Source organism: Pteropus vampyrus, unplaced genomic scaffold, assembly GCF_000151845.1.
Source record: "Pteropus vampyrus isolate Shadow unplaced genomic scaffold, Pvam_2.0 Scaffold214, whole genome shotgun sequence".
NCBI lineage: Eukaryota > Metazoa > Chordata > Mammalia > Chiroptera > Pteropodidae > Pteropus > Pteropus vampyrus.
Genome location: NW_011888995.1, coordinates 301,250 through 313,477, shown reverse-complemented (window position 1 = coordinate 313,477; position 12,228 = coordinate 301,250). Strand labels below are relative to the sequence as shown.

Below are 12,228 nucleotides of genomic sequence, written 5' to 3'. Positions count from 1 at the left end.
GGGCCTGGTTAGTACTTGGATGGGAGACCACCTAGGAAGACCGGGTGCTGTAGGCATTTTTTTCTTTTTTAAAAATCAGAGACAACATAGATGAACGTTTTTCTGAGTTTTAGAATGAGAAGTGTTTTCCAAGTTTAAAAGCAGAAGGAAAACAAACCCACGGAAGATAAGGCTGGAATATTCCACTCCATAAAAATGTACATCTTTTACATCAAACAAAATAAAAGCATCATTATAAAGCAAACAACGAACCAAAACATAATTTCAAGAATTTCACGAAGAATTGTACCCTAAATATAGAGAGATCGCATGCACGGATCATAACCTTCTACGGACAAAAGCAGAAAGGACCGTACACGGACGCAGAAACACGACGGACTAGCAGGGAGGTGACAATAGTCGAAGACATTCCCGCTAAACCGAGGGGCTCTTTCTGCTCATCTAAGAGCAATTTTTTTTTTTTTAATGAAAATAGTGACGGAAGTGTCACGAAGCCTTGCTGGTGGGGACAGAATTTGCTCCCACTTCCTGGAAATCGATTGGACCATATCCATCAAGAATTTTCGAAACGTCCTCCACTCTGGCTTTGGAGTGTCACCTCCAGGGACTCCGCCCTCAGGGGACAAAGATGTTCGCTTTCAGTGTTTCTTTAAAAGGAAAAGGTTGAAGTGACCCATGGTCCCCCAGGCAGGGAAGATACTGAGTAAACCGGGTTTAATATGCAGTTATTAAGCAGGAGGTCGGTGCATCGAATGTTCCTGACACGAGGCGGGGGCGGGAAGCCGGCCCCGTCCATGCTTAGAACAGACGCTCAGCTGTGTCCTCGTCCGTGGTTTCAAGGGCTGGGACAGACTGTGTCAGCATGAGAACGAGCAGTTCCGTTAGGGAGGGGACCTCCGGGGGGGGCTTTTATGCTCTTGCTGAGCTGTTTGGGTTCGTGCCCACTTTCTTCAGCGAACCCGCAGCCCCATTAACTCGCAAGGTGGCTGAGCGTGGAGGTGGAGGCGGGTGGGCCGAGGGCCTCCGCCCCGGGCCGTCTTGCTATCTGGGTCCTTCTGCGGAGGTCGGGGTCAGGGTGGGGACCTGCTCAGCTCCAGGCTGCCCTGCTAGCCCTGGGACCAGGACCCTCCTTCCAGGCCAGCCCCTACAGCTTCCTGTCACCTGCCCCTGCCCCACCCCTGGCAGAAAATCGAGATGCCTCCCGTCTCCAGAGCTCTCCAGGACGGGCCACCTTTGTTGCCATGGGATGGTTCGGTTTGCTCCCTGAGACGCGCGTGTCCCACTAGGCTGTCTGTAAAGCACCCGCGGGCACCTCGTCGTCACAACGCCACCCCCGGTGACGCTTTCCTGTCCTGTCCTGTGAATGTCACGCAGATTATGACGAGTGTGCAAGGAGGGAGGACGACTGTGAACCAGGCTCGTCCTGTCTCAACACCCTCGGATCCTTCACTTGCCGCTGTGTGGGCGGAACCTCCGACCTCCCCGTAGAATATTCTGGAAGACCCTGTGAAGGTAGTAGCCTCATAGTTCCTTTTCTGGAATATTGTCAGATAGTCTGTCCTTTTAAGGATATTCATTTGCAAAGTATTTCTTTTCCAAATGAGGTTGGCATATTTTATGCCCCAGGCAAGTTTCCTGATGTGTGTGTGCACATGTGTGTGTGCTTGTGAGTATGTGTACATGTATGTGCTATATGCATGCATGTACACACGTGTGCATGCACATGTGAGTGTGTGCCTATGTGTGTGTGCATGCTCATGCATGCACATGTGAGTGCCGTGTGTGTGTGCACATGCATGAGTGTGTGTGCACATGTGCATGTGCGTGCGTGCATGGTGCGTGCACACATGCAAGTATATGTGCACATGCATGGGTATATATGCGTGCTGTGTGCACATGCATGATGTGTATGTGCACTGCGCACATGCATGTGTGTGCACACGTGCATGTATATGTGTACATGTGTGGGTGTATAGGCGCATACATGCACACGCGCACAGGCGCACATGCATGACGTGTACGCATATATGCACGCGTGTGCGTGTGCATGCATGTGCGTGTGCATGCATGTGTGCATGTGTATGTGTGCATGTGTGGGTATGTGCGCACGTGTGTGCATGCATGCATGTGTGCACACACGTGTGCATGCCGTCCCCTCACACCCTTCCACATGTCTCCAGCCCTCTGGGTGGTGCCTCATAGCCCCAAGTGCTTCTTCTGATGCCTGAGATGAGAAAATACACAGGTGAACTCAGGTGTGTCCTCTAGATGCGAAAAGACGATCTTGCAAAACTCAGAGCCCATGTGACAAGCTAGGTGAGGAGCAGAGCGATGGGTGAGCCCCTGACCTTGAGGCAGGAGAAAGCCGGTGCCAGGGTGGCGGGCGACAGAGCTGGGCTATAGAAGAGAGGCTAGGGGCGGGCTAAACCACATCCTGCAGACTGTGGAGGGAGCCCGAGGGGAATGGCGGACAGCTTTGGGGAGCTGCGTGCTCTTCTGGAGTCAAAACCAAGTGTGCTCCGGGGGAAGCAGGAAGCCGGAGCAGGAGTAGGGACTCAGGGAGCCTAAGAGTGAACATCATCAACTATCTTAGAGCCCGAACCCAGGGGCCCCGAGGGCAGCCAGCTTGTCCCAAGACCACGGGCTCAGTACATGCGCAGTGTCAGCCTCGAGGAGGTTCGGAGGGCAGAGGGTCCCCCGGTTTTCTGGTTCATGGCGGCCCACGGCGAGCCAGGCCCGGCCCAGCTGCTCGGGCTGGCAGGGACGTGCAACACAGGCAAGTGTGGCTGTGTCTGGAACGTGCAGACCAGGTGTGCGCTGCTGTGGGGCACAGAGCGGTTCTGCGGGTCCCCATCGCTGAGTCCTCCTTGCCCCGCTGTGCCGGCCCCACCGGCCGGGCTCGCATGGCAGTCCCTAAACACAGACCCACCTGTGCTTTGGCTCCTCGTGCCCTGCAGGTGACTCTTCTGACAACACAACCCAGGCCCCCAGGTCCTCTCTGGCTCCTGGCCTGGAGCAGCCCCCTAGCCCAGCGGAAACGAGGGCGGCCAGCCCGAGCCCCCAGGGCCTGCTCCCACGGCTGAGCCTGGCCGGCGCGGTCAGGGTGCTGTGCGAGATCGAGAAGGTGGCCATCGCCGTGCAGAGGCGCTTCCTGCAGCAGGAGTCCATCCCCGAGTCGTCCCTGTACCTGGGCCAGCCGTCCTGCGGTGTGAGCGACAGCAACAGCACACACGTGTTCCTGGCGGCTGGATGGAGCGAGTGTGGGACCCTGGTGCAAAGCGTGAGTCCCAGGCACGGGGCGGGGGCGGGGGCGGGGGCATCGGGCTGTCCAGACCTCCATGTGGGGAGGGACCGGGAAGACTCTGCACCCCAAGGTCTGTCGCTGTAAGTGGGGGACCCAGCACGGGAGGAAGCTGTGAGCCTCACCCTGCAGGGGTTCTGATGCAAAGGGCCTGGGGTAGGACTCAGGGTCAGGGTTCAAAACACCCCCCAGTGATTCTGAGGCACAGGCAGGGTGGGGAGCCTGCGGGGGAGGAAGGGGGCGGGAAAGCCGGGAGCCTGTGCGTGAACGTGGGCGTCCACGTGTGTGTGTGTGTGTGTGAGAGCACGTCGGTGTGCATGCGTAGGAGTGCGTGTGAGTGTGAATGCGTGTGCGAATGCGTGTGTGAGCATGTGGGAGGGGTGTGTTGGTGGAGGGTGGGCATGGGTAGCACCGTCACTGGGTCTCAAATGTGACGTCAGCTCCTGCCCGTGGGGCTCCCGCAGGCCACTGCCAGGGTGAGCCAGGCTCCCTGCGGGGGGGCGGGGGTCCCCAGACGGCAGCTCCTCCCTCTGCTCTCTGAGCTAGACAGTCGCTCGGTTTACAACCACGTCCGTCGGGCTCCACCGATGAAGAGGGAAGGGACACCCGTGTCCCACGTGTCCCGCAGACCCAGATCCACGCAGGCAACGGTGGTTCTGACATTTGTCAGAACCCGAGGTTCCTCGGAAGGCTTATTTGCACCGACACAATGACGTGCAGCTGGCTTTTCTGCCTTCTCCTCTTCTTTTTTGTTAAGCAGTTTAAATTTTATTGACCTCCAGGGTTTTACAAAAAAAGTTAAATTTAAGGTCACGCCTCCGAGTTTGATTACTAGACACAGGTCATGCAGAGCATGACTATAAAGAAATGCACATTCACCCACGTCCCAGATTGTTCGCCGGAGTACAGGATCATCCCCGTAAATACATGCGAACTTCTCGCCAAGACAGAAGGGGACGGACCAGGTTTTCCGAGACGCTTTTCAAAATGACTCAAGACACTAAATGTCACGTGCTCCAGACCCCACGTGTCTGCGGCAGCCACCAAGCACCGGCTTCGGGGCTGCTGGAAACGGAAGTGCTGGTCGAGCCTCTGTTCTTTAGCTGCAAATCGCAGGGCCCGTAAACGCCATGCGGGTAATTACTCCAAAATAAGGAGCTACGAACACAGGCCCTTCATTTTTAAGAAGCGAACGCAGAAGATTATGTGTCAAGAGTTTAAAGGTTTGGGTGTGGGACAAGTCAACGGAGAACCTACCCAAGTTTCTCCCCAGAAGCGACGGCATCGCTCATCTCTACCAAGGAAAACAGATTCTAAACATTAACACGGTTTTCAATAATTCAAATTTCACTCTTTATATAAAAACCTAGAGAGACCGATACTATCCAGTAGCTTCCAAAGATAAGCTAGTGGCTCTGTGTGATCAATTTTAGATGCATCAGGAAAATGCGCTCAGCCTGTAATGCGTGTAGTGCAGCGAGGAAGGAGGGGCCGCAGGAGGGGAGCGCGGATGCGGGCCAGCCTTCTCCTTCCCCTCTCGCTCCCCCGTGTGCTGCCCTACTACGCGCAGCGTGTTGCGCTCAGTCAGACTCACCCACGTCGGTGCCCGTCGGGCCGCCGGACTTGCTGTCTATCAGGTTCGTGGGTCCGTTAGCATCGTCAGCCTTAGGATTTCTATTTTCTGCAAACGCTGGACTGGCCGCCTCTCAGGTTAGACGCTGTGTCGCCGGGCTCGCCGCTGGCCTCGCTCTTTGCTCCGGGTGTCCGGCAGCTTCTGCTCTGCTCTGCTCAGCCGTGTGTCTCACTAGCTCTGCCTGACGCTGTGTCCTCGTCACACGTCAGCCCTGCCCCTCGCCTCCTCCTCACTCGATGGATCTGACTCACGGGCCCCACACGCCCTCCCTTGTCTGGGTCTACACTGTTGAGTCTGGCACGTGAACAGCCGTGCAGTGCCCGCTGCCACCCGTGCCCCGTGGCGTGTCACCACTGCAGGAGATCCAGAACTGCGCTTGATGCTCTGTCCTGGTGGCAGCTTAGGAGGCGCCAGTAAAGGGGCGTTGACCTTAGAATGCCCACCACCATGACAGTCCCCAGCCCCCAGCCAGCAAAGCGCGTCCAACAGTCAGAGCTTCGGGCGTCTGTCAGACGCACGACTTCATGGAGCTTCCGCGTGAGGGTGGCAGGTGTTCACCGACATGTTGCCTCCTCCTGCAACGCTCCCCGCAGAAGCGAAGTGTGGAGTGGCCCACGTCGGGATCCTCAGCTGTGTCCTAGCCGCCGGAGACAGCCGGCCGCCCGGTCCTGCTGCCTGAAGGCGTCTCCCCTTCCGCTGAACTTCCGTGTCCCCGGCCACCACGCCTCGGGACCAGCCGACCTGCGGCCCTGTCTCCTCGAGCTCAAAACCGACCTGCTCCGCACGTTTGAGGGCTGACGGTCACCAACCCCGCCAGGTTGGGCGTCGCCCCCGGGGACTCAAGCCCACAAGCGTGAGCCGTGCTGCCACCGCCACACGCTCCCGTCCCCGTCACGATCGCGCTCCTTCCTTTAGATGGTCTTCGGGCTTCTTGGTTTCGTCATTGCCCCGGACCAGAGACGCCGGCGAGACCGCGGGGTGCTCGGCCACAGCCGGAACCGGTCTCCCGCGGCTCTCCATGCTTTGGACGAGGGCCTCGCTTTGAGAAGCGTCAGAGGGGGTGTGACTTGGGGAGGGGTCCGACCTAGGCCTTGGGGTGTCTCCTGCTCAAGTTTGTCTCTGGTTCTCTTCCAGTGAAGGACACGGCACAGGAGACGGGCTGCGGCCGGTGTCACGATTCACGCTCTCGTCGTCAATTTATATTAGGAAAAAACCATTAGGGTTTTTATAGTTCGGGGGGAAAGCTTTAAAAAATAAAAAATAACGCCCCAGCATCCGGGGCCACGGTGCGCAGCGTGCTGGGCCCGGCTGGCCCCGGAGCTGGCTCACGTCCCGTTTCGTCTGTGTCCAGAACATGACGGACACGGTGGTGAGGACGACGCTGAGGAATGACCTGTCCCCAGACGGGATCGTCCACCACCTGAAGATCCTGAGTCCCATCCGCTGTGCCTTCCGCAACGACCTCCTCACGTCCTCCGGCTACATGCCGGAGTGGGGGTGAGTGGGGGTCCCCCTGCCCCAGCGCACGCGCCTCTCCACTCCAGCACCCTCGCTTTGGGTTTGGGTGCCTTCGAGATTAGACTGAACGTCCAGCCGCCCAAAGTTTTGTCCCTGCTTCCAATTCAGGACCAACTGGAGAAAGCCAGATAAGCTCCCTGAGCCAGTTGCACAGGGACACCCCAGTCCCGCGAGCCCACCCACAGCCTCTCCGCAACGCCGCCCCCATCAGGGCGCACTTGGGCCCCCTTGTCCACCCTTGTCCACTGTGAAGCTGTCCCTTTGCTCTGCCGGCCTTGGAGTCTCCGTCATCGCGGGCGACGGGCCGACCCCTGCTGCGGCCAGCCCCGCTCGTTCCGTCCGGTGGGAGGGACGCGAGTCTGTGTGAGGGAGAAAGCCGTCCACACGCCCCTCCGCCTCGCAGGGTCTACACCATCATCGAGGACCTCCACGGCGCTGGAAGTTTTGTCACCGAAATGCAGTTGTTTATCGGAGACGCTCCTATCCCGCGGAATTACAGCGTGTCTGCCAGCGACGACGTCACGATCGAGGTTGGGCTGTCCAGACGGAAAAGCAACCTCAAGGTGGTCCTGACCGAATGCTGGGCGACGCCGTCCAGCGATGCCCTGGACCCGGTCATGTTCGGCTTCATTAACAACAGGTGGGGGCTCGGGGAGCTGTGCCCCGCCAGCGGGGCCTGCTTCGGGGCCCTGGACCTGCAGACTCGCCCGGGCACGGGGCTGGGTTTTGGGTAATGCCCGCGGGAGAGCCTCCCCTCTGGGCGATGGACAGCCAGACGTCCGTGCCTGGTGGGGACGCGCCGGGTGCAGGCAGCTGCCCTGTAAGGAGGCTCACGAGGACCAGAACAGGAGGGAGGTTTGTGACTCACGAGACGCCTTTCCTCCCCCGCCAGCTGCCCCATCCCCAACACGCACACGTGCGTGATCGAGAACGGGAGCTCCAGCAAGGCCCAGTTCAAGCTGAAGATCTTCTCCTTCATCAACAGCTCCAGAGTGTACCTGCACTGCAGGCTCCGCGTCTGCATGGAGGCCCCGGGCAGCTCGTGCAGAATCGTAGGTGTGGGGACTTCCAGGCCGCCGTCCGGGGCTTGTGGCTGTGAGGGGGCTTGCTCCGTACCAGAAGCCGGGGGCATGGGCGGCTCGGGGCTCGGTGCTGGGAGGAAGCCCCGCACCCCACAGACGTGGCCCCTAAAAGGCAGGACGTGAGGTCAGGACACCGGGCAGCCCTCGGGGAGGACGGCTGTGGTCAGATGGCCATAAGTCCTGCCTGAGGCCACGTCGTCTGCTGGCTGTCACATCGGCACTTCCTTGTCGTGACGCTGCCCTGCTTCTCCTGGAGGTGATTTGATGCGTATTTAAGTGGGAAATGTTGTTTTAATTTAATCTTGTTTGCAGCGACACTGATGGAGTGCTCCTGAGTCCCAGCCGCCGTGACGTTTAATCAGGTGCTTTCCTTTCCCTAGGTGCTTCGTTCCTTCTGTGACTGTGAATAATTTTACATTCTCATTTCCTTAGACCTTTGAATGTGAAATGTGCTTTGCAGTCCCGAGGCTTGAAAGCTCGTCTTCGTACCACAGGCTCGTGGGCAGTGACTGTCACGTGTCGTCTGTGGCCGAGGACAGTGTGGCGGGCTCTGCTGGCCGTTGGTTCGGCCACGCGAGTTTCTGTGTCCTGTAGGGGAAAGCGTGTCCCTGTGCTCCTCACAGGACCCCTGCGGTCGTCTTGGGTGACCCACGTCCAGAGTCAGCGGGAAGTGGACGGAAGAAGCCCGGCGGTGGCCGATTTTATTGATGTCACTTTTTCCTACACAGAACATCTGGGACCGTAGGAGGGAACGGAGACTTCTGGTGACGGCCAGCTAAGGGCACACAGGAGCCTGCACCTGGCCCCGCCAGCCCCTCAGAAACGCTAAGGGTGTCAGGGGCTTAAGGGTGACGGAGACTCAAAGTAACGCGCTGCTTCCACAGGGGCTGCTGGTTCTCGAATTCGTTAGTCTGAGCTGCACAGAGCTCCTCCTTTGGGTGCCGTAGCGCGTCCTGTGGCCGCCTAAGGACGCGCCACACCCTGAGCGCGTGAACAATAGAACCCATTGCCTTACGGTGGAGCTCGGAGATCGGGGTGCTGGCTGCACGGCTGGCTCCCTCTGAGGCGGAGGGAGGATCCGCCCCAGGCTCTCTCCTCGGCTGGCACACGGCCATCTTCTCCCTGTGTCCTCACGTGTCCCCTGTCCACTGTGTTCAAAGTGCCCTTGGTGTAGGGACACAGTCACACGGGAGCAGGACTCACCGTAATGACCTCGCCTGACGCGACCATCTGCAAAGACCCCATGTCCAAGTCAGGCACCTCCTCAGGTCCTGGGTAGGACTTCAAGATCTGTTGGGGTCATGTGCGACCCACAGCAGGTACAGAGAAAGCAGATGCCATCATGTCGCTGACCCTTTCTGTAAGGCAAAGGTGTTCAAGGGGGCAATTGGCTGCAAGCTGTGGACAATGCACAGGTCACTCTCCGCAAAGGGGCCAGCGCCAGTAGCTGGAGACAGCTCAGGGGCCACTGTGTCTCGCTGCTCTCGGGCCCCTCACTGCCCTCCCTCCGGCCACCGCGCTGGGCAGAGCCCACGGCCCTGGTGCCCCAGGCCTCCGAGGCCCTCCTCTCCTTGTCTGAGCTCCTCCATCATGACGTCACCCTTTCCGGCAGGAAAAACACCTACAAACCAGAGCGTTGTCCCTGACAGGGGGTAAATTTCTCATAGATGTCGTTCAACTGATCTGAGGTTTCTCTCCTTTCAAAATAAACAGAATTGCGAAGACTTTCGGTCGCCGAGAAGTGGTGAGCCACCCGCAACACACCTGACATCCTGGGGGCCCCTCGTGCGGTCTGACGGTGAGTTGGTGGCTTGGTTTAGACAACTTAAGATGCGAGCAATTCCTTTGCACCAGCCCGTAAACCAAAGAGCAACTACCGGACACGTGGCGTTCTTAAGGTTTTCCTGAAACACTCAGAAATAACGCCGACGTGAAGCCGGCTGACTCCGCGGAGAGCCCCGACTTTCCAGTGCCGCGTCTCGTTCTCTACCTGCAAAATGCGATTTGCTCCTCTTGGCAGCCGGTGAGGTAGGGTCCGCTGCTGCCCCACGTTGCAGATGAAAAGACCAAGGCTTTGGGAAGTCGCTCGGATTCACGTGATGCCGTGTTTGCGCTGTGCGAGGTGAAGGCTGCGAAGCTTCCGGAATCCGCATGGCCGCACCGAGCGGGCTGTGCCGGGAACGGATCTGAGGCCACGGCCTGGTCGAATTCTGTGTGTGCGTGTGTCTGTGCGTGTGTGTCTCCATGTGTGTCTCTGTGTGTGTCTGTGTGTGTGTGCATGTGTCTATGTGTGCGTGTCTGTGTGGGTCTGTGTGCGTGCTTGTGTGTGTCTGTGCATGCACATGTGCATGTGTGTCTGCATGTGTGCATGTGTGTGCATGTGTGTGTGTCTGTGTGTGTGTCTGTGTGTGCGTGTCCGTGTGTCCGTGCGTGTGTGCGTGTGTGCGTGTGTGTGCGTGTGTCTGCGTGTCTGTGTGTGCATGTGCGTGTGTCTGTGTGTCTGTGTGTGCATGTGTGCGTGTGTACGTGTGTCTGTGTGTGTGCGTGTGTCTGTGTGTCTGTGTCTGTGCGTGTGTGTCCCTGTGTCTTACCCATCTATTCATCCATCCACTCACCCATCCATTCATCCATCCACTCGTCCATCCACTCACCCATCCATTCATCCATCCACTCATCCATCCACTCACTCATCCATTCATCTGCCCACCTACTCATGCTTCCGACCATCCTTCCGTCCAACTACCTGTTCGTTTATCCATCCATCATTCCTCCATCTATCATGCACCCATCTATTCATCCACCCACCTACCCATCCAATCAACCACCCACCTACGCATCCCCTCATTCATTTATTCACCTATCCATCTGCACATCGATCCACTTATTCACTCACCTACCCGTCTATTTAGTCATCTGTCCACCTACCCATCCGCCCACCCGCCCACCCACCCATCCATCCACTTGTCCATGCGTCTCTTCGCCCACACACTACGTTGTGGTTTCGCCTGTCTGCAGCGCGTCAGGCCCTGCTGTTCCTCTGCAACATGAGTGTGCAACATTGTACCTGTTTGTATCTAGTCCTCTTCTGATGGACACGGGTCGTTTCCGCCTCGGCTGCTGTGAATGGTGCTGCCGTGAGCGTGGCTGTGCAAGCGTCATGCGAGTGCCTGTTGTCCGTCCTCTGGGCCCACGCGCTCCTGTGTCTCCGTCACCCCCGGGTCTGGGGCTGCCCGCGCTCCTCCATGCTGCAGAGCGCGTGGGCCCCGCGTGTCTCCCCATGGGCAGCCCCACTGGACAGGGGACCTGTCGCTCCCACGTGGCCTCCTCTTGGCCAGTGCTTGCCCAGAACGTCGGGAGGCTGAGCTGTCCTGGGTGTTGTGCCTCCCAGGCTTGGGACTCCCTCCTCGCCGCCTTCAGGGGCCCGCAGGGACGTGGGCGTACACCTCCCTGCCCCAGTGCTTCTGCTGAGTCACATCTAGCGGCCACATGTGGGGAGCATGCCCCGTCCAGACTCGATCCTGAGCCCTCCATGCCACCCTCACAATGACGTCCTAGTGCTGGGCCCTCAGGAGGCACCAGCCCGCGGAGACGCGCTCCGCCTGCTTTGGGCAGACCCCCCACCTCGTGCCCGTCTCGTCCCCTCCAGGTGAGCCTCCAGGCGCGAAGCCAGGGCTGGCGCCCGGCTCTGTCGTCCTCATCGTGGTGGCCGTCTTCGCCTTGGCGACGGGGGCAGCCGCCCTGGTCATCGCACGCTACCAGCGCGTGACCGGGAAGTACAACTGCAAAGCCCAGGCGGACGACTTCAGCTACCAGGTGTTCTATGACTGAGGCCGCCGCCCCGAGGTGGGTGAGGAGCCAGGCACGGACGGGACGCGCGGGGCGCACGCGTCCGGCCTTTGCCACCGATGGAGACCACGCGGTGTGTCCCAGTGGCTTTGGCAAAAGGCACATTTGTGGGCGTCCGTGTTTTGTGCCTGTAATTTATAAGAAATATACATTTGGTCTTTGTCCACTGTTCCTGGCACAGAGACCCTAAAATCTTTGAATTTCCTAGTGACTGATAGAGGTGCCTTTTGTTACATTAATGAGGTGACTTTCGGAGAGCACCCCAAGATGGGGCTGGTTGCCAAGAGAACAACTGTGTGATTGGAGGGTTGGAAGGGGAAAGCACCCTCCCCCCAGCCCATCTCGCAGAGTGAGGAGGGGGCTGGAGGTTGAATCAATCACCAATGGCCAATGATCTAATCAAACGAGCCTATGTAAGGAAAACTCCATAAAACGCCAGAGGATGGAATGTGGGAGCAGTCTGAGATTTCCACAATTCTTCAGGTGAGGGACCAGGCGTCAGAAGGCATCTATAGGGGTCAGAAGGAAAGAGCTTTCCAGGGTCCTGGGATCCTCCTTCTAGGTGGGGTCTGCTGCCGCCCCCAAGAGTCTCAGATAAGGGAGCAAACAGCAGCAAATTTCCATTCACCTCGATGCTCTAATCATAAAGGACCGGCCCAAGTGTGGTCCCTTAGTCTCTGGTTTGGGGCCCACACGGTTCAGGTCACAAAGACCCTTCTCCTTACTGATTCCGTCCTGTTCCATCCTGTCCCCTGCTGGGGGCACTATTGTACACACATGCCCCACAGGGACTGGACCATGCGCCCCGTCTTCTCATTGGGACCCGCGGCTTCCACAGCCGAGGCCAC

The 12,228-nt window shown here is 58.4% G+C and overlaps 1 protein-coding gene across 1 annotated transcript in view; it reads left to right on the top strand.

The window, feature by feature from the left end:
- Positions 1 to 11,362, top strand: part of UMODL1 (uromodulin like 1) — a 70,546-nt gene extending 59,184 nt beyond the window's left edge. Inside the window, exons 15-21 of the mRNA XM_011372874.1 lie at positions 1,375 to 1,512; positions 2,958 to 3,280; positions 6,286 to 6,431; positions 6,856 to 7,092; positions 7,345 to 7,504; positions 9,248 to 9,332; positions 11,181 to 11,362. Of these exons, the coding sequence (XP_011371176.1) occupies positions 1,375 to 1,512; positions 2,958 to 3,280; positions 6,286 to 6,431; positions 6,856 to 7,092; positions 7,345 to 7,504; positions 9,248 to 9,332; positions 11,181 to 11,362 (1,271 nt within the window). The remainder of the gene's footprint in view (positions 1 to 1,374; positions 1,513 to 2,957; positions 3,281 to 6,285; positions 6,432 to 6,855; positions 7,093 to 7,344; positions 7,505 to 9,247; positions 9,333 to 11,180) is intronic.
- The last annotated feature ends 866 nt before the right edge of the window (positions 11,363 to 12,228 follow it).